The sequence below is a fragment of the Carya illinoinensis genome, chromosome 12 (genome assembly GCF_018687715.1).
Source record: "Carya illinoinensis cultivar Pawnee chromosome 12, C.illinoinensisPawnee_v1, whole genome shotgun sequence".
In the NCBI taxonomy this organism is placed as follows: domain Eukaryota; kingdom Viridiplantae; phylum Streptophyta; class Magnoliopsida; order Fagales; family Juglandaceae; genus Carya; species Carya illinoinensis.
Window position 1 is genome coordinate 21,548,949 of NC_056763.1, and position 26,956 is coordinate 21,575,904.

Consider the following 26,956-nt stretch of genomic DNA (forward strand, 5'->3'; position numbering starts at 1 on the left):
ACCGAAAACTCCAAAATTAATGGACAACCTTCATTCTCCACCATGAGTTCTTGAAACGAAAGATCTTTCGTACGTAAGAGTTAAAAAGACCTCTCTCTCTCTCTCTCTCTCTCTCTCTCTCTCTCTCTCTCTCTCTCTTCATTTTTTAGAATGTAAAAAACTGAAACAAGCAATATACAGCATATCCCAATAATCCAAGCAACTCCAAAAGACTTAAAACTATCCTTCTTTATGAATTTGAACAAACCCCACACAATAAGGGTCCACTGAGCTGTTAGATAGAATACTGCATACTCTTTTGTCTGAATGGTAAGGTCTTGGTCCTGCATTTATTTATTTTTGTTCCATTGAGAGATAGGTGACAAAAATCAATTGGACTGATTTGAAGAGTAAGATGAGATGAAAATTATGTAAATAGTAATAAAATAATTTATTAATAATAAAGAGATAGTTTGAATTAAATATTTTTTGAATTTTAAAAAAGGAGAGAGAAAAAGTTAAATAAAAAATATTATAAAGTTAAAAGATTGTAAAAATAAATATAGTTTTATAATATTATTTTTATTTGAAAATTTGAAATAGAATTATTTTTTATTTTTTATTTAAAATTTTGATAAAGTTGTAATTATTAGTATTTTAAAAAATTTGTATTTGAATTATGTTTGAAAAAAAAAAAATGAAATAAGATAAAATGAGATTATGAAAATTGTGTCTCATCCCATGTCCTAAATCTACCCTTAATTTCTCCTCCACACACACATATATATGTCATGTGTGTGTAATAAGTTTGTAAATGATTTATAAAAACATAGATTGATTTGCAAAGGCCAAGATTGCTTAATTATTAATGAGAAGAGAATCATCGAGAAGAATTTTACTGATCTTTTGCTAGCTAGCCTTTGATCTGCTCGGCAGAAAATGCAAACCGGCCCATGCATGCTTCTTGAAGGTATATATAAAACTTCAAGACGGCAACCCAATTAAATAATTAAATAATGATATACTTACTATTTTCTTATCACCCATCTACTCTTCTATAGTGTATTTGAAGTTTTGTTTTTTTTTATTATATTTTCTTTTTAAGTATTTTTTTAACATACATAATTATTAAGAAAAAATTAAAAAATATATATATACAATTTTACTAATAATCGTTTCCTTAACCATTAAATAAAAAGATAAAAAAAATTAAAAAAATAATAAAAAAATGATAATAGAATAGTAAGACTATCATTATTCGTAAAATAATTATAAATTTTTATTTTTTTCTATTTTTTATTTTTTATTTTATTTTTTTATTTTTATTTTATTTTATATAAGATATGTTGTTCGATCTTAATCATTGTGATCGATTCTCGGGAAAGTCAGCAGCGGTACGTGATCTCAGGTTCGGTTGGACAGACCACTTGTGTGCACGCATGTGCAAGTTTAAGGTTAGCCATGATGTTTGAACTTTACAAGAGATTTTCAATTAGATTAAGGTAATGGAACAAGATCAACATGGATCACCAACTTCTTGCCTTCGCTAATTACCTAGGCATGCCGCAGCCTTCCTAGCTCGCTTGCTTTGTCTCTTTCGTTTATATTCTTTGATGAGGAATGATTGAGGCATATTGCGTCCGTATTTATTAAACATTTAAATATTTAATAAATATTATATAACCCATTTCATTTAAAATAATATATTTTAATTCAATCTAGATTAATATTTTCAACGTCGCAATTATATATTAGCGTTGCTTTCTCATTGATGCAAGAAGGACAATGTCACTACGTCTCAATAAATTTTCATGTCAAAATGAAATACCGACGCAAAAATGTAGCCATCTGCGGCGTAATTTGTCACCACTGAATTGAGGAGGACATGAGCAATGGAAAAGACATTCCAACGATAAGAAAAAAACCCTATTTGCAACCAGATTTTAGTATTGCAAAAACTTAATAGCGCCACAAATAACTTCTCATTTCCAGCACATGTATCCCGTCTCAAAAGCATTCATTATCACAAAATACATAACTTTATTTCTGTCGATACCCATAGTGTCACAAATACTCTAAACGGTTTGGACAATAGTTTATCTACTAATGCATTTAATACATTTTCAATGATCATCAAAATGATCATGCAAATACACAAAACCCGCCACAAAAAATCGTTGGGATCTCCTTGCCGCAAATAATATTAAAGATCATGTTATATACCGTTTTTGGTTTTAATAGGATAAGTACAAGTGATTAGTGATATATATATGGGGGAGACATGAAATGGGGGCATGGGATTATGTTTGTTATCTTTCAAGAAGTACTGATTGATTAGGCAGTGGCCGAGTGGTGTCCACTTTTATTATGTTGCATGCACGCCGGCCACGTTTAATTTGTGTATTTTTACCTTTAATTTTTTGCTCCGTTTCTTTCTAACAGAAATGATATTGCTCCCGTAAGTTCGGTCCCGATAATTTTTTGTTTTAATTTTTTTTAATAATTAAGAGATTATTTTTTAATGATGTTATAAATTTTTTTTTAAAAGATTTTAAAATATAAAAATAATGAATGAAGAAAAATACAAAAAAATAAACTTACCTCTGTGCTTTTTGCTCTTGTCGAGACGTCTCGTGCTGCTCTTCTTTCTAATATCTACCTAAAAAAACACAAAGGCTCAAAAGAGCTCCACCAGCAGCATGCCTTTATATGTGTCAATCACTGCATGGGTTGCGTGGAATCTCCATCCACTGATCTGTAAATTAGATACAAAGATAATATTCTCCAAAACATCTCTTATCTGTCTCTATATCAACCTCACATCACTCTCCCCCTATTCCTCATAATAACATCTCTCTCCTCTACCTCCTCCTCTCACCCATTTCTTTCTTCATTATAACCCTATTTTCCTCTCTTGGTCACTCAATTCGCACACAGACACATTGCTAGCCAGCTAGAGCCATGGCTCTCCCGCGTTTCGCGCTCTTGCTAACCATATTGTCACTCACCCTCATAGCATCCTCCATTAATGCTCAATTAGCTCCATCTCCTGCGCCCACGGGCTCCATCTCCCAGCCCCCAACCACCATGACTACTCCCCCACCAACAACCATGGCCACCCCGCCACCAAGTGCTGCAACTCCTCCTCCAACCTCGCCCACAGGCGCCCCAGCACCAAGTACTCCTTCAATGCCTTCCCCGCAGGCTTCCCCTCCAGTTTCATCACCCCCGCCTGCGGAGCAGAACTCTCCATCAGTAAGCCCATCTTCACCCCCTTCGCCTGAAGCACCATCATCAATGCCTGCATCTCCTTCTTCCTCCTCATCACCGGCACCAGGAAGCCCATCTTCACCCACTGCGCCAGCAGGAAACGCTCCGGCCTCACCCTCCGACGGCAGTGCTGCTTTTGTTCATGGAAGCAGCATGGCCTTGTTGGTAGCATTGTTTGGAGGGTTTGCACTCCTTGTTTGATGACATGCATGTTCTGGCTCATTATTGTACGTTTAGAATCATTGTTTGTAGATTGTGTATTCTTTTTATTTTTATTTTTTTGTTCCCCTTTTCTGTGTGTTTTTTCTCATGAATATTGATACTTGGTAGCTGTTCCATTTGTGATTTTGTGAAGGGAGGAGTTGGATTTGGAGATATATCTCATATTATCTTAGTATTTGTACTTATCAGAATAAGGTCTCGTTTGTTTTGCATATGAGATAAAAGTTAATTAAAAATTTAATAAAATATTGTCAGAATATATTTTTATAATATTATTTTTGTTTTATGATTTAAAAAAGTTAAATTATTTATTTTATTTTATGTAAGAATTTGAGAAAATTGTAATACTTAAATGAGATAAGATGAGAATAGTTGTGAAAGCAAACAAAACCTAAGCGCTAGATTCCTATTTGTTTAATTGGTAACTTTCTAAGTGCTAGATTTTAAGCCCCAAAACAAAGCTAATTAATAGTGTTCAAATATAAGGTAGCTAAAATATATATATTTTATATATATTAGCAAGTCTTTATAATTATTGTTATGGTATCAAATAATGATTGGATAAAAAAATAACAAGCAATTTTTTAATAATTATAATTTGATGCACATTGAGAGATGATTAAAGGGCTAAATTAAAGACACGTCTTTAATTACCATTTCTCTTGGTATGAAAAGGGAACCAACTCGCTTTAGGCTTTTGATCTGAATAATTAATTAAGGTACTTTAAGCTCCAATTATATATATACTATGATCTTAAACATGTTTTTATTTTTTTGGAAATTAATTAATTGCTGCAAATGTTTGTACAAAATATACATGATAAGGATAAATAAATAAATAAATAAAACATTAATTCAAACTATATATAATTTCTTCCCTTAACAGCTAGAAAGGTAGTTAGGGGCCGTGGTAGATGGACATTTGATGAATTGGAATAAATGGTGTAAAAAGTTAGGTGTGCATGCTAGCTCATGTACGTACTGAAGATATTATATATAACTAATTATAATATTTGAAAGAAAGAAATTAGCTTTTGCCTTTTGGAGATGGGAAGGTTTCCTTTCCTTTGGTATCTAATATTGATGATCAGTGCCATGAAGATTAAAAGAAGAAATGGCATTTTCATTTTTTTGTGGTGGCAGCATGAGGAAGTTTGTGGGGCGGCTAGCTAGCGCTAGCTCGCGACAAATCATGAACATGCATGATGATGATGTCTATCTAGGAAAGTGATGTACTCACATGCATGGTTTTATTAGCCCCACAAACATGTATGAGAGAGAGAGAGAGAGAGAGAGAGAGAGAGAGAGAGAGAGAGAGAGAGAGAGAGAGAGAGAGAGAGAGTTGCTAACATCTGTGCAAGAACCATTCTCAAGCTGCATGCCACTGGATTTGAGAGACATAATGATCGAACCAATACAGTACCCACAAATTCCCATCCTTCTTGGTAATGCGTATATAGGTAAACCCTCCACGCCATTAATGTGAGACAACATCATGAGCAATATGCTACTATTCTCTCTCTCTCTCTCTCTCTCTCTCTCTGAGGTTTGCAACATTCCCTAATTACAATTTGTAATTTCTTTATAATCAACTTATAATATCATTTCTAATTGTTTGATCAAATTGGATGGTCAAACGCAGTAGTAAAAAAAAAATACACACATAATGGTCCACGTACGTACGTACGTACACAGACTAAAAATACTATACGAGACATGACTAAATGGTGTAAGACTCATATATTATGTCTAGCTATCTCTTTTAAAATTAGACCACCAATTCCATCGGTGAGACAATTATATTTAATCATCCTTTATTTTTTTTTTATGAGAAATGTTACTTATCATCTACATACTATATATCAATATGTGATTAATCATTTTTATCATTCTATTTAATTAAATACACATATATTGATGTGTAAATATGTATGTTTAAATAGAAAGACATAAATGATAAATCATATGTTGGTGTGTGGTGTTAAAAATGATAAGTGGAATTTTTAATTTTTTTTTATCTCTCTCTCTCTCTCACTCTCTCGCACGTACACACATAATACACGTATAAGATTCCTGTTCTTCATGGATTATAATAGGTGACAAATCTTCTCATGAAACAACTATTGAAATTACCTAATTATCCCTTTATATGCACGAAATTGTCTATTAATTTACTTGAACGAATTGGTTAGATTTCAATTTTGTGATTATTTAATACATCAAATATTTAAAGTAAATAAACAAACTTGTATAACACAACGATTGTTTACGAAGGAAAACTCTTTGAAGAACTCTTTAAAGGTAAAACTCTACAAGACAGCTAATTAGGCCCAAAGAATAATTTGGTAGTTGTAGCACAATTTTGGAGTGTCGATTCCACATGGAGACAAATTAAAAGAATAACAAGAGAAGCAAAGAAACTAAAAAAAATATTAAATAAGTAATTGGGAACAAATATTAATTTTAAATGTAAATTAAAGTGAAACAAAGTGATTAACGAAAAAAGTGCTCAAATTTGACGAACAATAGAGCGTCAGAATTCTCTTGCATAAATCCAGTATTTTAATTATTCTTAATTCATTGGATAACTCAATTAGGAACTCAATTTATGAAATTCTCAATCGGAAGGTATAGATTTATAAACCAAGATTAAATCAAATTTAACTCTTTGAAAAATCATTCACCACTTTTAAAAAACGTAAATTACTACCCCTATTGAGAAAATCCAATGACGACAATATACTCAGGGAGCGATATTGCAGCAAAAAACTAAATCAATATAGATAAATAATTGATCCAAACATAATCAAAGAACTAATCCATTCAATAGAAAAAGCATGACTCAATCCATAAACAAAATAAATTCTATGATTATTCGGAGAAGAAAACATCAATGATAAATTGAAAATGATAAAACAAAAGAGTTTTAACAATTAAAAATCAAATACATGAATTAAGAATAAATTAGAAATACCATCTAATGTGCAAGTTCATCCCTAACCCTACTTGAGAATTTAGTTACCCATAAATATACTGGACAACAAAAATTTTCAGAGAAAACTGAAGCAAACAATGGCCATGGAAGTGATTTTCTCATCTCTTTAGATCTGCCTCTTTTGCCTCCTCCCTCCTCCATTTCGTACTAATGATATGCTTATATAGGGTAAGAAAAAAACCCTAATGTCCTCTTGATTTCCACATAAAAAAATTGTCTAAATTTTAGGACTTATCTTGGCAGTCACGTACCCCCTTTAGGAGTTCGAATTTGAAAATCCTTATTAGAGACAAAGTTATAGTCCTTTAAGATAGCTTTCTAATACATTAAGAACCGCACCGATCCAATATGTGAGTAAAAAGATACAATCAAAAGACTAAAATATATTCAGACTGTCTCCTATCGAATTTTGGACTTGGACTTCTTGTGGTCTTATTTTTTTTTTTTTTCTTCCAAATTGCTCTCAAACCCATGAATTTCCTCCTTTGAATTTGACTGGGCTTGACTTGCTCTTTTATAAACTCTGAAATTAGACATAAAAAACTGCTTAGGAGTATCCCAACATAAATAGAAATTCAATTTAAGAATACATATTAATTTCTATGATTTCTATTCACATTTTAACATTTTAGTCCAATAATAGAGTATTTAGAGTGCACTTTCGCACACTCATCAGCAGCCAAATTCAAAAAAATAATTTTATTATTTTAAAATCAAATTAAAAGTATTTTCTTATTTACAAAATCTTTATCAATTGACTCTCTTACTTGACTAGACAAACGACCTGTTTGTCTTTTACTACAATAGTAGCCAAAACTTCTGGCGATTTTCAAATATTTTCTTTTCTCCTAAAATCCCAGTAGCTGAAATCTAATCAATGATCCTCCAAATTTGGAGCACGATCACATTCAATGAGAGATAAAAATATGAAAATTTTTCAAGAAGTTTTCTCACAAAAATATGCACTACAAATTACTCTAGAAAATATATAGATTTGAATATCTATAGATCCTAACCAATATAATCTATTAAATAAACAATCTGGAAAGAGTTCCAGTTTCAGTAGAATTCTGTTGACGGATAGAATATGTTGCGAAGACGTCTCCTGACAGATTGTTGACATTTCTCGATAACTCTTTTCTGCAGTAACTAATTTCTGTTCGGTTTCTGTTATGGATAAATGCAGATCCTTATAGACTCGAATTTCACATAAATGACTTATCTAAACAACCTCTAAGACTTCTAGATAAATTCAATATTGTTCTTGATAAAGTCAATAATTATTTTATATTCATCCAAAATTACAAACACAATGATAGGATAAACTTTATCATTTTAGTCAGCTAGTCATATCCAAACTTATCAATTAAGTCACCAAGTCTTAGCCAAAATCTTGCATCTACAACTATAAATACATGTTTAAGAGTACCAGTAAATATTAGTTCAACTAATAGATTACATCCGTACATTTTCTTTAAAAATAGGATGGAAAATGACAATATTATTTGTACAAGAAGTACTATATTTAGTTACAAATAAAGTAAATTCATAAACTAACATGATTTTATATGATACTTTAGATCTGTTTTACAATAAAATAATTTTACAAACTAATATATCACATCAAATCACGCCAATTTATGAATTTATTTCTATGAGATCTCTTTGTATTTAAAACTTTTTTCTTTTCCCAATTGTTTATCCATGCTTGCTTTAACGAACAAGAGTAGTTCTAGATAGAATGAGATTTTCCCATTGTTCGTGGTCCCATTTAATTATCTTGGCATGCAATTATTTAGGGGTGGCATGCCACATATTGCGCAATATGTGGCACAAGCTGTCAATCCAACACAAATATGATACAAAATTAGTAGGATGGTATTTGATATCAACACGTTCAGATTAAAACAGGTTGATTTGTTAAGACACGATTTATAAATTGATCACTAATGGGTCAACCTGTTTAACCCGTTAGTGACTTATTAAGATTGTTACTAAAAATTACATTTATATCCTCTTTAAAACCTAAAAAGTAAAATACCCTAACCCTAAATGTAGTATTGGATTTTAATTTGGATTTGTGTTTTTATTATTTGAATTGTAATATTGATTTTATTATATTTCAAATTAATCTGAAAAATATTGATATTTTTAATTATTAGTTAGTTTTTTTCTATATTTTTTTGAGATATTGTGATTTTAACTTTTATATGAAATTATGTTAATCATGTCAAATTGGTTATTCAAATCAGTTCAACCCATTTACATGAAACAGGGTAGGTCAGATCGACCAAATTTTAAGGAATTAACAACGTGAAAATAGATACTGTCGTGTCAACCCTTTAGTTTAATGGCTTGTTTTAGGATTTGGAAGTCTAACCCTTAGGTATAATAGGTTATATTTGGATTGGCCTGTATAGTATAATGTAAATAACTTGATACGACATGAACATAATCCATTAAGACAATTTGCCACCCCTTGAATATCGTCTCCAATGATAGCTACCCACTTGCGAAAGAGGCAAAGAAGAAAAGGTGCATGAATGCATTCTGTGCAAAGGATAACATTCTCTTATATATAATTGAGAAAAGATGTTATCTCCGAAAAGGTTCACCCCAAAAGCATTGGATCTCTTTTAAAAAGAAGCTAAATAAAGGATGTTGTTCTTTATTAACTTTATCTTTATCTTTATCCATGCATGATCATAGACTTAAATATTTCTATGCATCTTGGGTTATCGAGATGAATACTTACATAAAGTAGATCATATAATAAACACTGCCAAAAAACTATATATATGATATTGGGCATGAGGCAATATTGCAGCTGTTAGATCTTTAATTTCCCCTCTCCTTTTGGTTGGGGATTCGGTTTGTGTCCAATTCCAAGTTGGAAATATGAAACATGTTAAGTAAATTTAAATATAGCTCCAATTTTAGTTGAATTGATCTTACTTAAATCAGTAATGCTATCTACAAGCTGGTGTGTGAACTTTCCATTTTTTATGCTAACTGATGAGAAAGACTCGCATAATACAGTATTGGATTTTCCAGATAATTGAGCCATTAATTTCTCTCTTTCCATGTCATAATGAATTGCCCAACCGCCAACAACTTGATATGTCAATCCATTACCCAAATATTTGGACACGTAATGAGATGAGATGAGAATTTTGTGAATAATAATGAAATAGTTTGAGTTAAAATATTTTATTAGGTTTTACGAAATGAGAAAGAAAAAATTAAATAAAAATATTATAAAATTAAAAAATTGTTCGAATATAATTTTTGTTTTAAAAGTTGAAAGAGTTGTATTACTTTTTGTATTTTATTTGGAAGTTCGAAAAATTGTAATAATTAAATAAAATAGTTAAAAATTTGAAATTGAAAAGTGTTTTATGTTTTGAGTGATGTTTAAGAAGAAAATTATAAGAAATTTTGACATCTCATCTAACCAAACAACCCCTAAATATATGTTATGAAGTAGCATCATTTGAAATATATATATATATATATATATTATTTTTACTCATCATCCATACACCACATATTTTATAAGGAAAAATATCATGTATGATGTGTGATGTAGGGATGATGAGTACAATTTTCCATATATATATATATATATATATATAATGAGAAAGAGAGTTGATAGGGATACAAACGGATATATCCCACAATTATGCCACATCAGCCTTTTTTTTCTTTTTTTTTTCTCAAAAGTCATGCTGCCCACCCTCTGGCTCTCTCTCTCCTCAGTTCTCATTTTCCATTCCCAAACCCGCATGTTGCAAGTGAGAAGCATAAAGACCCCTCGCCGACAGCCCTCCCTGACAATGTGTGGAACGCTAGGTATCTCTCTCTTTCCACCTCTCAGTTTTCACATTCAATTTGAACTAACTTTCGTGAAGTAGAGATTAGGAGAGCTCAATTGATTGGTTAGATGCCAGAGTAAGTATAGATTTTTGGAGGGATTTTGTACGTGCCTGGATTTGTGAGTTTTATCTTATGACTTGGATTTATCTTTTGCTCACTTTGTTGTGTAATATTTGAAACATGAGTTGTTTCCCTATATTTTGTTGGTTTGTGAATGTGAGAGGAGTCAACATATGCTCATTGAGTAGCCTGAATGTTTAGCTTCGTATGGAGTTTGTAAATCTTGTACTTTGTGAATGATGAACTTTTAAATCGATAGACAAGCAGAGGCAAAGAGAAAGATATTTGTAGAATTATTAAGTTGGGATGTCATTCAAAATTTTAGATTTGCAAGAGAGGGGGGAAGGGGGAGGGAGAAGGATAATGGTATAAACCTTGCAACTTGCGATTAGGATCAATATTTGGCATATCTTTCAATATTATGCTTTAGTGGTATAAACATTCACCTATAAACCTTTACCCATGTTTTCGTATAGAAAAAATCTATTCATAATCTATTTTCTCATCATCTCATAATACGCTATCAGATAATAAGTTTATAAATGAAATATAATAAATAATCTCCAATCATCTAATGTTATATTATGAGATGATGAGAGGATGAGAGGATGATAAGAATTGAAATGATAAGTAGTATTACTCTCATTAGTATAAACCTTCACTTATGTTTTAGTTCCCAATCAATACTTGCAAGCAGTGTTATAAACCTTCACCCATGTTTTGGCATATCAGTATATATTATGACACTTGCTTTAGGGAAAAGCAAACAAATCCTTCTTTGACATGATGAGCATGGCTTCTACAAGTTGATAGAACAGATACAAACGAAATGTAATCAGGTTCAATCGCCTTCTCAAGCATTTCCTCAAACAACTCAATGGCTTGGTTTGCACAATCATCTTATTGGCAAGCAGCAATCACCGCTGTCCAACAAACCACATTTCACTCTTGAATCTCTTCGAACACACGATTAGCATCAACCAAACTCCCACTTTTTTAATACATTATAATCAATGAGCTTGCAATGCATGCATTGTTCATAAAACCTATTTTTATGGTCCAATCATGGTTCAAAGCACCTTGATTCAATGATGAAAGACTAGCATAAGCATGAAGGACAAAAAGAGTATGCAGCCTCAATAGGTGCTATACCTAACCAGAGGACGGAAGTGGTTGAAAAAAAAAAAAAAAACACTAACCATTGAAACGAACACAGGGGCTGGGAAACTAGAGGTCAAAAGAAGGATAGAGTGATTTACCGGCAGTTGAGGAAGCTCAAATGCACAGGCCAAAAATAGAACCATTGAAACGGGACGTAGGGTCTAAGAAAATTGCTTAACAAGACAATTGGTTGGGACTGAACAAGATGGGACAAGAAGCTCTTGGAGACAAGACAACTCTGGCGAATTTCTTAAAAAAAATAAAGGTGGCTCTACAGCCACTACTTGGAGATTTGCTAGAGGCCGCTAGTTACTTTTAGATTTTTTTTAATATTTTTATTTAGGTATTTTTTAATATTTTTAAATATTTTTTAAAAATTTATAATATTATTAAAAAAATATTTACTTAATTATTAAGTAAAAATAATAATAAAAAAAGTAAAAATTCCAACGATAGGTTCCAACGAGAGCCATCAATAGGAAGAATAATATTTTTTAAAAATAAAAGAAGTTGACGTTATATTAAGTCAAGTGCATGGTTTTCTTTGTGTCTCGACTCATTTTAATTTGAGTCAAAATTTATTAAAATCTATATTTAAATGTTAGGGTCTAGAGTAACGGATTAAATGCCATTATGAAGTTGTGCTCTATGGCATTGCTTTGTGTGAGTTTTTTTTAACACATTAAATGCCATTATAGACAAATTTCATGTTTTCTCTCTTCCTGTTGGACAGAAACATATCTTGGATCCTTACCTCTATTAGAATTTCATAACCTTTTGAGGAAGGATTAGAGGATGGTGGTAATAAATAAACTAACATAGTCAGATGGATGGTTGATGGCATTTTTTTCCTTACCCAATAAATACATTCTAATTCAAGTTAAAAGCTGGAGTTCAGTGGAAATATTATTATTTTATATGTTAATGGGTGTGGATGAAAAAATAACGGAGACGAAATAATTAATTTAATTAAATTTAATATCAAAAAATTAAAATTAAAATAAAATATAAAGATTCATTCGTGTCAAAACTAACTATTTTACTATTTGACTAATATATATGTGTAACTATTTTTATTGTTAAAATATTATTTTTAAAATGATATTATTTTTTAAATTCTTTTATTAAAATATCCCTCTTTTAAAATATTCATATTTGTAAAAAAAATGTTATGCGTATATTATTTTCTATTATGTGTCGTTTAGGTAGGAAGTTGAAACGAAAATTAAATGGATATTATTATTTTAAAATTTAAAAAAATTAAATTTTTATTATATTTTATATAAAAATTAAAAAAAAAATTATAATAAGAAAATAAAATAAAATACTTACGTTATCCAAACAGTCCTTAATCTCTTATTTTGGAGTAAAAGACAACTAATCATATTTTAGATAAGAGCAATATTACATACAATCGTAAAATTACGAACGTCACGTAATTATTTTGAAAAAGAATATGGTTCACGATTAAAAAATTAATTTTTTTTCATATAAATCTCATATTAATTTATTTTTTTTAAAATAACTGTACAATACTTATATAATTACAACTGCAAATATCGAAACTCTCAGTCATGACTGAAAGGGGCTTAGGAAATCTTTGCCGGGAAAAATCTGATCAAACGACAGTTAAACCTGTCTCTGACTTCGTCTCCACCACTCATTTCTTTGCTGATTAAACCATCTTCCTCTCTTTCACACCCTCTCTTACTATCTCAAACTTTGCAGAGGCATTTTCTGGAGCATCAATGGCCACGATTTCTTGCCATCTTCTGTTTCTGAACACTCCTCGCTCACACCCATATTCACACCAGCCTCACGCTAAACCACTCTCCCATGGGCGGCCTCAGTTCCAATCCAGAATCAGAGCTAAACCCACTAGTGCATCATTCATCAAAGCTCAAGCCGAAGCTCAAAAGGAGGAAATTGTCATCGTAGGCGCTGGGATTGGTGGGCTTGCCACTGCGTTGTCTCTTCACAGGTTGAAATTTCTTGAATCCCAATGTTAGCATAGTTACTTATTCATCCCCCCCGTGTTTTTGCTGTTTTGTTTCTCTGGTACCCACTGTTCTAAACTAACCCCAAGTATCCCCGTAAAGGGCTTGTGAGGAATCCTTTCTAATGGATATGATACCATTCTTAGGAAAGTAATTGGGTTCGTGTTCAGTTTATTTTCGAGAAAATGGGAAGATAAAAGCAATGAAATTATTCTAATCTTTCTTACGCCTTTGGTTCTGAATGTATGGCATTTATTTGCCTACATAATTTGAATAATTAGGCAATGATAAGGCGAGCTTCTTTTTTTGTTGGAAAATTATATACACTATCCTATCATTCACTTGCATGTCACTAAATAAGATGTGGCACATTTACCACCATTGAATGATTATTTATTGCATGCTTCTTTATCATCAAATAGTGATAAATACACCATATCATATATAATGAGATGCAAGTGAGATGGTGGTGTGGTGTATAATATTGCTATTTTTTGTTTTGGCTTTGATTTCTGCTCTAAAGAATAAGATCTAAAATTTGTCGAAGTTATTCACCTGTTCTTTGCTTCTTTAACTGATCCAATGCATTGTAATTCCCTGTACTTTTGAAACATCAGGCTCGGACTTCGTTCATTGGTGCTTGAGCAGGCAGAGTCACTTCGGACTGGTGGAACTTCACTTACTCTTTTCAAGAATGGCTGGCGTGTGTTGGATGCAATAGGAATAGGCAATGATCTCAGGGGACAGTTTCTTGAAATTGAAGGGTAAGTGCTGATTTTCCAGCTCCATTTTACTCATCAATGAGTCAATGAATGACATGGGTTCTGTTAGATTTCAGCAGTTTAGTTTTGCTGTAAAGAATGCGATTATTGGGTGTATAATTTTGTGGTTGTCCTAGATAAAAGATATAGGCATAAAATCCGCAGGTCGAATTCAGCATTTGATTTCTTGGAAGAGTTTAAACTCAAGTATAAGTTATATCTTAATCAATCATGAACTATAATAACTTTTCTCAGAAGAAAATGTTTCAAGGCACACTTCAACATGTTATGCAACAGGAGAAGAAATAGAATTCATGAATTTTACCCTGAATTTGTTCATGGTATCAGCTGTGCAGGATGGTGGTAAAGTCAGAAGAAGGGAGGGAGTTGAGGTCCTTCAGATTTAAAGATGAAGATGAAAGGTATGGTAATTCTTCTTGTTCTAGGACTCGACTTTAAATCTTATAGAAGCACTTTCTTCCTGCCTGGCCCCATGTTGCAAAACTTTTTCACTCCATTAATCAGTAGCAGTAATTACATGATGACACAGCCAGGAGGTCCGTGCTGTGGAAAGGAGGATACTTTTGGAGACTCTCGCCAATCAGTTGCCACCAGGTGTAGTACATTTTTCTTCAAAGCTGGCCAATATTGAAAGAACTGAAAATGGTGAAATTATCTTGGAACTTGTGGATGGGACTCGACTATTTACAAAGGTAAGTTGATCTGATTCCAATCTTCTATTTAAATTATATATAGAACTTAGTTTTATCTATTGATACAGATTGTATAGTTTTCGCTTCCGACTGCCTCTCAATCTAGCTGTAGAGATAGAAAACAATAAGTCTAGTGCAACCCTTTAATTAAGAGAGAGAGAGATGTTGCGTCCAATGACCCAGTTGTATAAACATTCTCCAGTTGTAACAAAGGGCTAGGACTAGAAAATGGTCATTAAATCAACCTTTCAAGACTAGAATGCTTTATGATCTTAGTTCTCTTAAAGTAACTTGCCTTTTAACATATCCCACTGTTGCATGTAATTGTGAAATATGTATAACTCAACTCTTTCCAACAGATCTTAATTGGCTGTGATGGGATCCGGTCTTCAGTAGCCAAGTGGATGGGATTCTCTGAACCGAGGTATGTCGGCCATTGCACTTTCCGTGGCCTTGGATTTTATCCTGAAGGGCAGCCGTTTGAACCAAAAGTCAATTACATATATGGTAGAGGATTGCGAGCTGGATATGTTCCTGTTTCTCGTACAAAAGTATACTGGTTCATCTGCTTTAACAGGCCATCACCAGGTCTGTTTTGCATTTGTTATGCATTAGTCTTCTCTGGACACTTGTACAATTTATAAGGTGAAAACAAATTGTCAGAAAGCAAAAAACTTTTTTATTTTGTCACATCATTCTAATGATACAGGACAAATCTTATTGCAGGTCCGAAAATTAGCGACTCATTTGTGCTGAAGAATCAAGCTAAAGAACTAGTCAAAAACTGGCCTTCAGACCTAATGAAAATTATAGATCTCACACCTGATGACACTGTCATTAGAACACCACTTGTAGACCGTTGGCTATGGCCAGCCATCAGCCCTGCAGCTTCAGATGGCCGAGCGGTTCTAGTTGGAGACGCGTGGCACCCAATGACTCCGAATCTCGGGCAAGGAGCCTGTTGTGCTCTGGAAGATGCAGTAGTTCTGGCAAGGAAGCTTGCCAATGCAATCAAGTCTGAAACAGAATCTGTAGAGGGTGCTCTTAGATCTTATGGAACTGAAAGATGGCCCCGTGTCTTTCCACTAACCATACGTGCAAATGTTGTGGGATCAGCCTTGCAGTGGGAGAATCCGGTTGTGTGTTCTCTTAGGAACAATCTTATCATCCCTAAGATTGTTAGGCTTGGACCATTGTTGGAGCATACCAATTTCGAGTGCAAGTCCCTATAGAAAGAAGAATATTTCATATTTCAGTGCAGCAAGACATGATTTGGAGTAGAGTACTAGAAAGCCCAAACCTTCTCCCATTTAGAACTTCGAATTATTGCTGCTCTGTAACTTAGTAAAGAGACTCTTCCAAGTTTCCATAGAGTTATAGAACACATACTTTCGAAAAAACTTGAGTTTAGTAGACATAAACTGCACACAAAATAATTGGGTTTCATTGCAAAATCATGTTTTTATAAACTGAATTCAACATTTACAACTGTGTTCATATGAAATATAAGAATGTCTTGCAAATATGAATGATCTATGGATGCTTGTGATGTAAAACTTGTCTTGTTTGAATCAAAGTCCATCAGCTCCAATTCCGGACCAAATTTATCTCTGTAGACTGTACTCTCACCAAGAGGCTGCTGCCAATCTTCAATCCCTCAATTCTGCCAACAATAAAATTGATTCTGATGACTGCACAACATTAACTTTGTTTTTAGACATGTGGTTCTTGAACACAACTTCACCCTCCATTTCGTCATCATCTCGCCTTCATCATGTTCATCCAATGAGAGGCGGTACGATTTGAGCTAGAGCTCATTGCCATGGACAATCACAACTTAACAGTATCTGATAACTGATAAGATGATTCTGTGTGATAGGTATGTTTCCTCTTAACATCCTTCCCTAAAATCATAGCACTCGCTTTTACTTTAAAGGAGATTGCTCAATTTCAAATCCATGACAACAAGTGTCACTTTATCACCTAGCAATCCAACAAACATTCCAATATACCCAGAATAGAATTGGGTGTCTATCGAACTTTGGAGCTTCAAGATGACATGCAAGGGGAATGGGAAAAAGAGGGATTGTTTTACAACCTGACTAATACATCAAACAACTTCAATATGCAAACTTACTTTTATGAAATCACTTTGTAGATCAAGTATTTTCCATAAAGATGATGAGAATGTCTGATAGTCATATAGTAAATATTACTAACACAATAGAAGTTAATTCATTTTTTTATCGTTAATATGATAAACATAACAATATATATCACATCAATTTTCACACAAGTGGTGCGAGTGTTTCAAATGCACGGATTTTTTAATGAGTAATACTTCATACAGTCGTAGAGTTCGCAAACATCATGCAATCGTTTTAAAAAAGAGTGGAATCTACTATTAAAAATTAATTTTTTCATATAAATCTTATTTTTTTTTTCCCTTTTTAAAAATACTTACGCACTCATAACAGCAACTATCAGTTCTCTTCTTTAATACCCTACAAATATTTGATCAACTTCAACAATATCATAATTTGACTTTAGTTTCTAAGCTTATATTTAATTGAGTGATTTTGTGATGTATAAGTAAATGGGATGTTTGTTCCCAAAGTTTTGAAATAAAATATAAGTTCTGAAGAAGAAGTTTATTTAACATCAATATACATAAAAAAATTATCGATGATTTAACTTATTTTATGGATATGATAGATCCCAATTACGTGGTACGTCACACACCAGTTTAGTATAGAGTAATGTTATTTTTCATTCATTTTATCAGCATCTTTTTACAAGCTTGGTATTAAATAATTAAAAAATATTTATTATATCTAATTTATAGATCAATTATTTGATATCGCATCTTATGTTAAGAATGCGATAATAAAATAGATGATAAATAAATAAATTTTTAATAAAAAAATGATATTTATAGCCATGAAATATACAAACACTGTAATTATTTTTTTAAAATAAATAAATACGGAATCACATAAAAATTTTAATTTTTTAATAATATACTCTATTTTTTTAAAAAAAATTACTCAATATTTATAGACTCAACAACTGTACGTAATTTTACTCTTTTAATAAAAAATAATGATAGGCTTATTACTTATCTATTACTCTCTTATTATTTTTTTATTTTCTTAAAAAAATTAACTTCTTAATAATAAATTATATCATTTTAAAAAAAAAATTATATAATATTTATATACTCGTAATATTATTTTTTTATAAATAAAGTACGGATGCATGACAGGTGGCAAAATTGCGTTCCCGTCGGTACGTGACCCAATTGATCCCGGATTATAAATGAATCAATGATGAGAATTTTCTGTACCCGACTGTCCGGGTCTATATAATACGCGCGGCCCACAGTGCCCCAACCCAACACCTGCTTCCCATTTCCTCGATTTCTCCTTTGCGTCTTCAATCTGTCTCTCTCTCGGGCAATTCATATTCCGGTCAGATTATCGCCGGGAAAAGCGTTTAATTCCACCATCTCTTCGGGATTATAGTGATTTAGTCGATCCCCATCTCAACATAGCCATGAATCCTGACTAGTAAGCTTTATTCACCCTCGATTCTCCTCTTTTTGTTCCATGTTTTTCTCACAAGGGGTTTGAATTCTATTTTTTATGACTTTTTTTTCGAATTCGTTTAGATCTGTGTTGGTTTATTGGTTAATAGCTTGAAATTACGTCTTATTTTTCATGATTTGTGTTAAATTTATTCTGCCATGTTTGGATTATTCATTTCGCTTTGATTGTTGATTATATGGAATTATCCCCTTGATTTAGATCTAGATGTTTCGTTGCCAGATCCGTTGACCCGAAACGGTGCGATTTTGTTTGCGGCAGTTAGGAACGTCTTTGGTATGATGTAATGGTGTGTGAGCTATAAGACCTTTTCCCATATTTCATCAATTATTTGCATTTCCTAGCGAAGTTCGTGCAAACTAGGTCTGGTGAATTCGGTTGAAGATAAGAAATTAGCCAATTGAGCCGACACTTAAATTTTAACTAATTGTTAAGCTAAAACTTCAAAGGCGCAGTTATGAGTTATACAAGATTTGGTCAAGTGCTTGTACGTTTGGAAAATTCTAGTGGTGTAAAGGTGAGTGTAATTGGCCATACACACAAAATGTTATACAGGAAAAGACTAATGAAAATTTTCATATTGATGTATTATGATGCGAGTATGGGAGCAGTTTTAAGCGTGCTTCACCTTTGTTATGCAAGAGTTGCATTCTAAATCTTATCCACGCTATGAACTTGCATGTAATGCAATTAAGGTGTGGGTTTTGATCAAGAAATGAGGACAGAGATGGTAGTTGACAAGTTTGATTGAGGTCTTTTTGAGTTTTGGGATCGCTTTGACTTGACTGTGGTTTTATGAATTCATTGTCTACAATAGTGCACATGACATTTAATTTTGGCTTTGAAGGCAATCTATGATGTGTTGCAGTGCAATTCATTTGCTGATGAATAGATTGGAGTAACGTGCTACTTATTTTTCCCCATGGTATTTTTTTATTTGCAGTGACTATTTGTTTAAGCTTTTGCTCATTGGGGATTCTGGTGTTGGCAAATCTTGCCTGCTTCTGAGGTTTGCTGTAAGTTTCAAGTGTCATTTTGTTCCATTCTTATATCTAATCCATGTTTTAAACTTTTATAAGAGGGAGATTGTTCATTATATATGTTAGTCATTTCGTGAGTGCATTTACTTGTCTTTCACAAATAACTTATATAGGCTAATAATTTCCATGAGGTGATTTAGTCTTTTTACGGAAATTAAGGCCTTATTTGGTTACACAGTTCAGATGAAATGAGATATTTTATTGAAAGTTAAATAAAATATTGTTATAATATAATTTTTTAATATTAATTTTGTTTTGAAATTTGAAAAAGTTGAATTGTTTATTATATTTTGTATGGGAATTTGAGAAAAATGTAATGATTAGATGAGATGAGATGAGATGAGATAGTCTGGTATTTGGTAACCAAACCAAGCCTAAAAGTCTTTTGATTCGTCTCTAGGAACTGAATTTCATACTGCTATGTCAAAACAACCTTTTTCCAGAAAATAATATAACCATACTTTCTGCCTTTGCATTCATTTGAGAAATAATCAAGGGCTGGAATTTTTTTATTGTGATCTAGTCCATGTGAAACTGAAAATTCAGTATAAACATTAAGCTGCAGTGCAGGACAGCCAAAGGACATTCGTGGTATATATTTTTTTCATGCAAATTTATAGAAAATATCTTGTTCTTATGTGATCAGTAAATTTACTTGTATCAATAAAAAAAATAAGTAAATTTACTTGTATATTTCGTTTCTGATCTAAGATTTCTGGTCCAAATTTTGATTATTCCAAAGAGACAATTTTATATGATTCATAATTATAGTCTATCCTTTGGGAACCAGGATGATTCATATCTTGATAGCTACATCAGCACCATTGGAGTTGACTTTGTAAGTATTCATTTTCCTAATCGTTGGCTTCCATCATGGGTATTTTCAACTTAAATATGCAGCAATGATCTCTTATGAATCTTGTTTGTAGAAAATTCGCACCGTGGAACAAGATGGGAAGACCATTAAACTCCAAATTGTAAGTTAATTGCTGTGTTATTACTTAATTTATCAGGGAAAATTTTATTCTCATGATCTGTGTTGGTGATGATTGCAATCAATTTGAGATCCCATTGGTGTGAATTGCTCGTTGTGTATAATAAACATACTATGGTTTTAAATAATTGAAGATATCAGATCTGAACGAGTGTTTTATGATTTTGAAACGTCTAAGCATAAAATTAGGCTGAAGTGTTCATATTTGTTACTTGTTAAAAAAAGTGTTCATTTATGTTAAGAAGAAGTTTTTAAGTAATGTACAATCAGGCAGTCAAAATTTATTGTCTTGTTGGTTGATAATATTATGCACTCTAATTAATTTTAGTTATGTTGTAAGTAGGCTACATGACAAGGGAAATGTGAGGCGTTTTCCTGCTTGAGGAATCTCCTTTGTGCTCCCACTAATTTCTGATTGCATCCTTTTCCTGTCCTTGGAACGTTCAGTGGGCACTGCTGATCAAGAACGTTTCAGGACAATCAATAGCAGCCCCTACTGTAAGGAGGTTCCTGCTTGGGGAATCTTCTTTGTGCTATTACTAATTGCTGATTGCATTTTTATCCTGTCCTTTGAACATTCAGTGGGACACTGCTGGTCAAGAACGTTTTAGGACAATCACTAGCAGCTACTATCGTGGTGCTCACGGGATTATTGTAAGTTCTGAAATTTCTACTTAATTTGCGTGCTTCTTTCCACCCTCAATTGGTGGCTCCTCTTGTAAGAAATTTGGCTCAAGCAAGTGGCTGTCTGGACAGGTTGTTTACGATGTCACAGATCAGGAGAGCTTCAACAATGTTAAGCAATGGTTGAATGAAATTGACCGCTATGCGAGTGAAAATGTGAACAAGCTTCTAGTTGGCAACAAATCTGACCTAACAGCAAATAAAGTTGTGTCCTATGAGGCAGGCAAGGTAATAAATATTAAACGGGCAGGCTTTCTATTCTGTTGAAAAGACTCTTTCCTAAAAGTCTTAACTGTAATGCTTGGACATGCTGTTTCCTTGTTAGGCATTTGCAGATGAAATTGGGATCCCTTTTATGGAAACAAGTGCTAAAAATTCGACCAATGTCGAACAGGCTTTTATGGCCATGGCTGCTGAAATCAAGAATAGGTACTGTATCATGTGGCTTTTATGTTGTAATATAGTTGAAAAAGGAAAGCTGTGAAATACGGCATTGTTCGTTTGTGAGTGGTTATCTAACTCTATTGCTTGGTTTTGTCTTGATATATTTTTCCCTTTTTGTTTGCTGGGGAAGGGGGGTCGTCTGTGAAATCTGCTGGTTATGTCGGTTCAAGATATCGACCTTTACTCAATTCTGTCGTTTCAATAGATCAAGTTATTATATATATATATATATATATATGTTTGGAGAGACTGAAGTTAAATAATTTCTGTTGGTTCTCTGTCTGCAGGATGGCAAGCCAACCCATGAACAATGCCAGGCCTCCAACAGTGCAGATTCGGGGACAGCCTGTCAACCAGAAGTCTGGTTGCTGCTCTTCTTGAAGGGGGAAGAAGTATTAAAGGGGGTTCATGATGTATGTCTACCTGTGTTGTCCTGTGGCATGTAAAACAAAACCAGTAGTCGTTTTCTTAAATACTTTGATATGAAGAATTATTGTTAATCTGCTTGTCAGTTGCTGTTCAGCACTTACGTAAATTCCATTCTTTTGAATGTATTTGATTTTGAAAACTATTGTACAAATTAGGAATATCGGTGAATAGCTGTACTTTCCTTCTTGTTCCAAGTCTGTTTCCTCTACTTAATTGTAGAAAAGCTCTGATGCCAATGCCTGTTAACCTTTTATAGTAACTAAATGTTATTTAGTAACCAAGATCTTATTATTCCTTGTGATTTTTTATTTTTTTATTTTACAGGGTAATAATATATGAAAAATGCTACTCGGTATCTCAATTCTCATCATCCTCTCATCATTATGTGATATGATATTAGATAATTAGAGATTATTTATTATATTTTATTTATAAATTTATCATTTAATGTCCCGTCATAAGATGATAAATAGATTTTTTCATAATATATATGCACAAACTTTTTGACAATTTTTCTAATAATGGAAAAATGGTATATACTATGTAGGTATACAGCTTTTATTTCATTACTTATCAACATTTGAGTTTGTTATTTTTTTTAAAAAAATAAAAATAATATTTTATCTAATGGTTCGATGGAAAACGAGAATGTTTAAAAAACAGGAGTCTTCTGCAAATTAAACAATATTTGATAGCCATATCTGATAAAAAAGGAGTATATTACATTCCAAGAAATGATTTTGCGAGCTAGCTCACCAGTAATCACCACAGCTACAAAGACCATCTTTGAAATGATGGAACCTCCTAGTATCTCGAACAATGATTTCCCTTCTTTCAATTGCTGATATGTACTGAGCAGCGCGGTGGCAATCCCCACATACCCTCAAGTTTTTAAAGATCCGGATTGGAGTCCCGGATGGCACTTTTATGAGGCCAAAGGCAATGGCCAATTTCTCACTGTGCCATAATAAAATCTGCTCTTTCTGATCTTCCCCAACATCATGTAATGCAAATTCTAGATCTGGAAAATAGCCTGCCGACTTCATTTTCTTCTCCAATTCTCTCAGTTTCTCATGTATAAAGGCCAATTCCGGGTGGACCCTATCACCTGACCTAAACTCGTGAACAATATTCTTCACCTCAATCCAACTGTACCCAGGTGTCTTCACTACATTATTTTCTTTCATTGATCTTCGAACTCTAGCAACATGGTCCCATCTATTCATGGATGCATAAACATTAGCCAGTTGAACATAAGCAGCCGCACTAGATGAATCAATATCAAGCAAGCTCTTCGCAGCATATTCAGCCAACTCGAGATTCTTATGGACCCTGCAAGCACCCAAAAGTGTTCCAAAAATGGCAGAATGAGGCTTGAAAGGCATTTTCTTTATCAAATCTACAGCTTGAATCAGCCTCCCTGCTCGACCAAGAAGGTCAACCATGCATGTATAGTGGTCCGGCTTAGCTTCAACTCCATAATACTTTACCATTAAATCAAAATACCGAACTCCAAGATCTACCAATCCTGCATGGTTGCAAGCCAATAATACTGCAACAAAGGTAATCCAATCTGGCTTCATTCTCTCATCCCTCATTTTATTAAACAAAAGGATAGCTTTTTCACCAGCTCCATGTTGAGCATAACCAGAAATCATTGCATTCCAAGTGACCACATCCTTTGTTAGCATCTCATGAAACAGTCTCCAAGCATCCTCCAACCCCCCACACTTACAATACATGCTAATCAATGAAGTTCCTGCCGTTGTATCACTATATAACGGAGACTTACAAACCAACTGATGAATTTGTTTACCCAGATGCAATGAAGATAGATTGCTACAGCCCAATAAGGCACTACTCAAACTTGATGGGTTTGGTCTAACCCCAACTACCACCATTTTTCTAAAAAGCTTTAAACCATCTTCTGCTCGATCATTATCGACATAACCTGCAATCATAGCATTCCATGTCACCAAATTTTTCATAGGCATACCTTGAAACATTTTCTCTGCCAATTTAATCTTCCCAAACTTCATATACCCAGTAATCATAGCAGTCCATGCCACCACACTCTTAACTGGAGCTATCTCAAATAACTCCACTGCTGATTCCAAATTGCCACATTCCACATACCCCGAGATCATTGCACTCCAAGACACACTATTCTTCGTTGGCATCACCAAAAACAACCCATGTGCCTCTCCCATCTTCCCATTCTGAGCGAAACCTGAAATCATTGTATTCCAAGATGCTGTATCCTTAACAGGCATCTTATCAAAGAAAGCCCTTGCAGTGTCTAGATTAGTATTGAGCAAATAACAAGCTAACATGATGTTGTATGAAACAGTATCTGGTTTAGGAATTCTATCAAACATTTCACAAGCTTCTTTCATCTTCCCGGGTTTTTTTGAATACCCAGCCAAGATTGAATTCCAAGTAACTGTAGTCTTAACTGCCATATTTTCAAACACTTTAAGAGCACAATCCAAATCACCCGCTCGAATATAGCTGCTGATGATTTTATTTGATGAAATCAAATCACTAAAATTAGGTTGAGCAGAGAATGTGGATTTCTTCGGAAAATGGGTGGCGGCGGCAGTGTTTGTTTCCTGTGTCAGGTTATTGGAGGGAACCAAGTGGGTTTTTTGTGGTGAGTGAGAGGAGAAAGTGGCGGGAATGGGTTCCCTGTTTGGATAGGCATGTGGATTTTGGATTGTGAGAGTGGAGAAAGAAGAGGTTCGGCGTTTGGTGAGTGAAAAAAAACTGAAGGAGACAAAGGGTTTTCCGTTCCCTCTAATTCTAAAAGCACACATTTGCCATGGTCGGAGACAATGGAGACCTTAGTACGAGGGAATGTTTGATTTGCCTGAAATGGCACGACTTATAGTCGAAGGAGAGCAGAAATCAACTGCGTTTCCTCTCGTGTACTCATATAGTTGAAGAGCTGCAAAATCACGCGGAGTTGGTGCATGTTTGGGGCTGCGGAACTGTGGGGGAAAATATTGTTTATAACTTACGGCTTAAAAAGTTTAGAGCTTAACGTAATAAATTTATTATTAAAAATTTATTTATTATTTCTATAACGCTTTCAAACATATTAGAAGTGACAATATTTTGTTTGACGTAATAGATTTGTTTGAAAATAAATTAAAAAAACACTTTTTGAGATAGAAGTGACATAAAATAGTATATCCTAGATAGAAATCAAATATTATAATAAAGAAAATAATCTAGTAAGTTTTTTAGTAATTATAATGAATAATAAAATCTCTTTAACGATGCATAAGTGAAGAGAAGAGAACTTCTCGCAATACCGAAAAGAAGATGATAGAAGAAAAATGAAAAATATTGATAAACAAAATTATCATTATATTAAATTGATGAGGTTCATTGTGTCCATTATATAGCACGGTAAAATAGAGATTATTATGAAATACTTATGACAAAAAGTATCACTTTGATATTTTTGCTGAAATGTAGATTTATGCTCTTTCTTGATTTAGAAATACTTTGATATAAAACTATCAAACAGGTAAATTTTGTCACTTAAGCACTTTAGACCATTCTATTATACTTTTTAGATCTCCTACCGCAATCCCAAACAGACCTTTAATACTATTAAAGGCATAAGATTGTACAAAAATGACCTATTCCTCAAACTTGATGTTTGGTTGAGCGAGGATGACTAAAAGTTCATTTTACTATTTATAATAATAGTATAAGGTTGTGTTTGAATATTGAGCTGAACTCAACTCTTTATGAATAGTAGTAAGTTAAGATGGTAGAATGATTTTGTGAGGCTAATCTAAGATAGGTTTAGATGTGTTTAAATGTTAATATGAATTTAGTATTATTTATAGAAAGTTGAAAAAGATTGTAAGTCTTATGTGTAAGGAAATTTTAAATTGAGATGAGTTTAATAATTTGAGAGTTATGTGTTTGCATATTAGACTCAGTTTAAAATTAGACTGAACTGAATTAAAATCAATATATTTCAACAACCAAACTAGCCCTAACATATATATGTGTGTTTTCTTTATGGAAAATTAAATTATACATATATACATAATTATTTTTATAAGATTATGTACACGAGAAATATTTTTATAAAATAGTTTTATATTATTTTATAAAAATATTTTAGTTTAAAATATAATTATATAAAAGATCTAAAAGAAAGTCGGTATCATTTCTTTTTCTTTTTTGTGTCATAGGACCAACTTTTGGCCCATTTTCATAAAGTCGTTTGCATAAGAATTCCACCGAAACTTAGATTCTGTTTGGTTATACATATGAAAAGAGATGAGAAATCTATAAATAATAGTGAGATAATTGGTGAATAATAGTAAAATAATTTGAGTTAAGATTTTTATGAAATTTTGAAAAATGAGAGGAAAAAAAAGTTAAATAAAAAACTATAAAATTAAAAGGGTTAGAATATAATTTTTTTAATATATTTTTGTTTTGAATTTTGAAAAAATTAAATTATTTTTAATGTTATGTTTGGAAGTTTGGAAAAATTATAATTATTAAGTAATAATTGGACAAAAACGTAAAATAAAAAATATTTGTGTTTTAATGGTATTTAAATTTTGAGAACAAAATTGGATTATATGATTTGTAAGTTGTTTTAAACCAAACCAGGGCTAAACCCGTATGACCGGCATCTTAACTTGAGACAACCAGTGCGATGTCCCATTGTTCCTCTTGCCTGAAATTCAGA

The 26,956-nt window shown here is 32.7% G+C and overlaps 4 protein-coding genes across 5 annotated transcripts; 3 read left to right on the forward strand and 1 right to left on the reverse strand.

Moving 5' to 3' along the window:
- The first annotated feature begins 2,758 nt into the window (after positions 1-2,758).
- On the forward strand, positions 2,759-3,659 carry LOC122288933 (proline-rich receptor-like protein kinase PERK2). Its single transcript, XM_043095766.1, has one exon. It carries the CDS (start codon positions 2,941-2,943, stop codon positions 3,448-3,450), a length of 510 nt encoding a protein of 169 aa, XP_042951700.1. The 5' UTR covers positions 2,759-2,940; the 3' UTR covers positions 3,451-3,659.
- Positions 3,660-10,177: 6,518 nt separating this feature from the next.
- Positions 10,178-16,519, forward strand: LOC122288812 (monooxygenase 2). Of its 2 annotated transcripts, XM_043095595.1 has the most exons (7): positions 10,178-10,318; positions 13,292-13,544; positions 14,178-14,324; positions 14,678-14,743; positions 14,872-15,034; positions 15,394-15,622; positions 15,761-16,519. In XM_043095595.1, the coding sequence occupies exons 1-7, from the start codon at positions 10,192-10,194 to the stop codon at positions 16,264-16,266; spliced, it is 1,491 nt and encodes a 496-aa protein (XP_042951529.1). In that variant the 5' UTR covers positions 10,178-10,191; the 3' UTR covers positions 16,267-16,519. The 2 variants fall into 2 exon arrangements, with proteins under 2 accessions (XP_042951529.1, XP_042951531.1); XM_043095597.1 differs by lacking the exons at positions 10,178-10,318; positions 13,292-13,544 and having other exon boundaries at positions 14,181-14,324; positions 14,670-14,743.
- A 1,862-nt stretch (positions 16,520-18,381) lies between these two features.
- Positions 18,382-22,507, forward strand: LOC122289695 (GTP-binding protein YPTM2-like). Its single transcript, XM_043096902.1, has 8 exons — positions 18,382-18,603; positions 19,583-19,655; positions 20,470-20,517; positions 20,609-20,656; positions 21,256-21,327; positions 21,430-21,585; positions 21,683-21,786; positions 22,089-22,507. Exons 1-8 carry the CDS (start codon positions 18,590-18,592, stop codon positions 22,180-22,182), a joined length of 609 nt encoding a protein of 202 aa, XP_042952836.1. The 5' UTR covers positions 18,382-18,589; the 3' UTR covers positions 22,183-22,507.
- Positions 22,508-22,898: 391 nt separating this feature from the next.
- On the reverse strand, positions 22,899-25,235 carry LOC122289694 (pentatricopeptide repeat-containing protein At4g16835, mitochondrial). Its single transcript, XM_043096901.1, has one exon. It carries the CDS (start codon positions 25,044-25,046, stop codon positions 22,983-22,985), a length of 2,064 nt encoding a protein of 687 aa, XP_042952835.1. The 5' UTR covers positions 25,047-25,235; the 3' UTR covers positions 22,899-22,982.
- Positions 25,236-26,956: the final 1,721 nt, after the last annotated feature.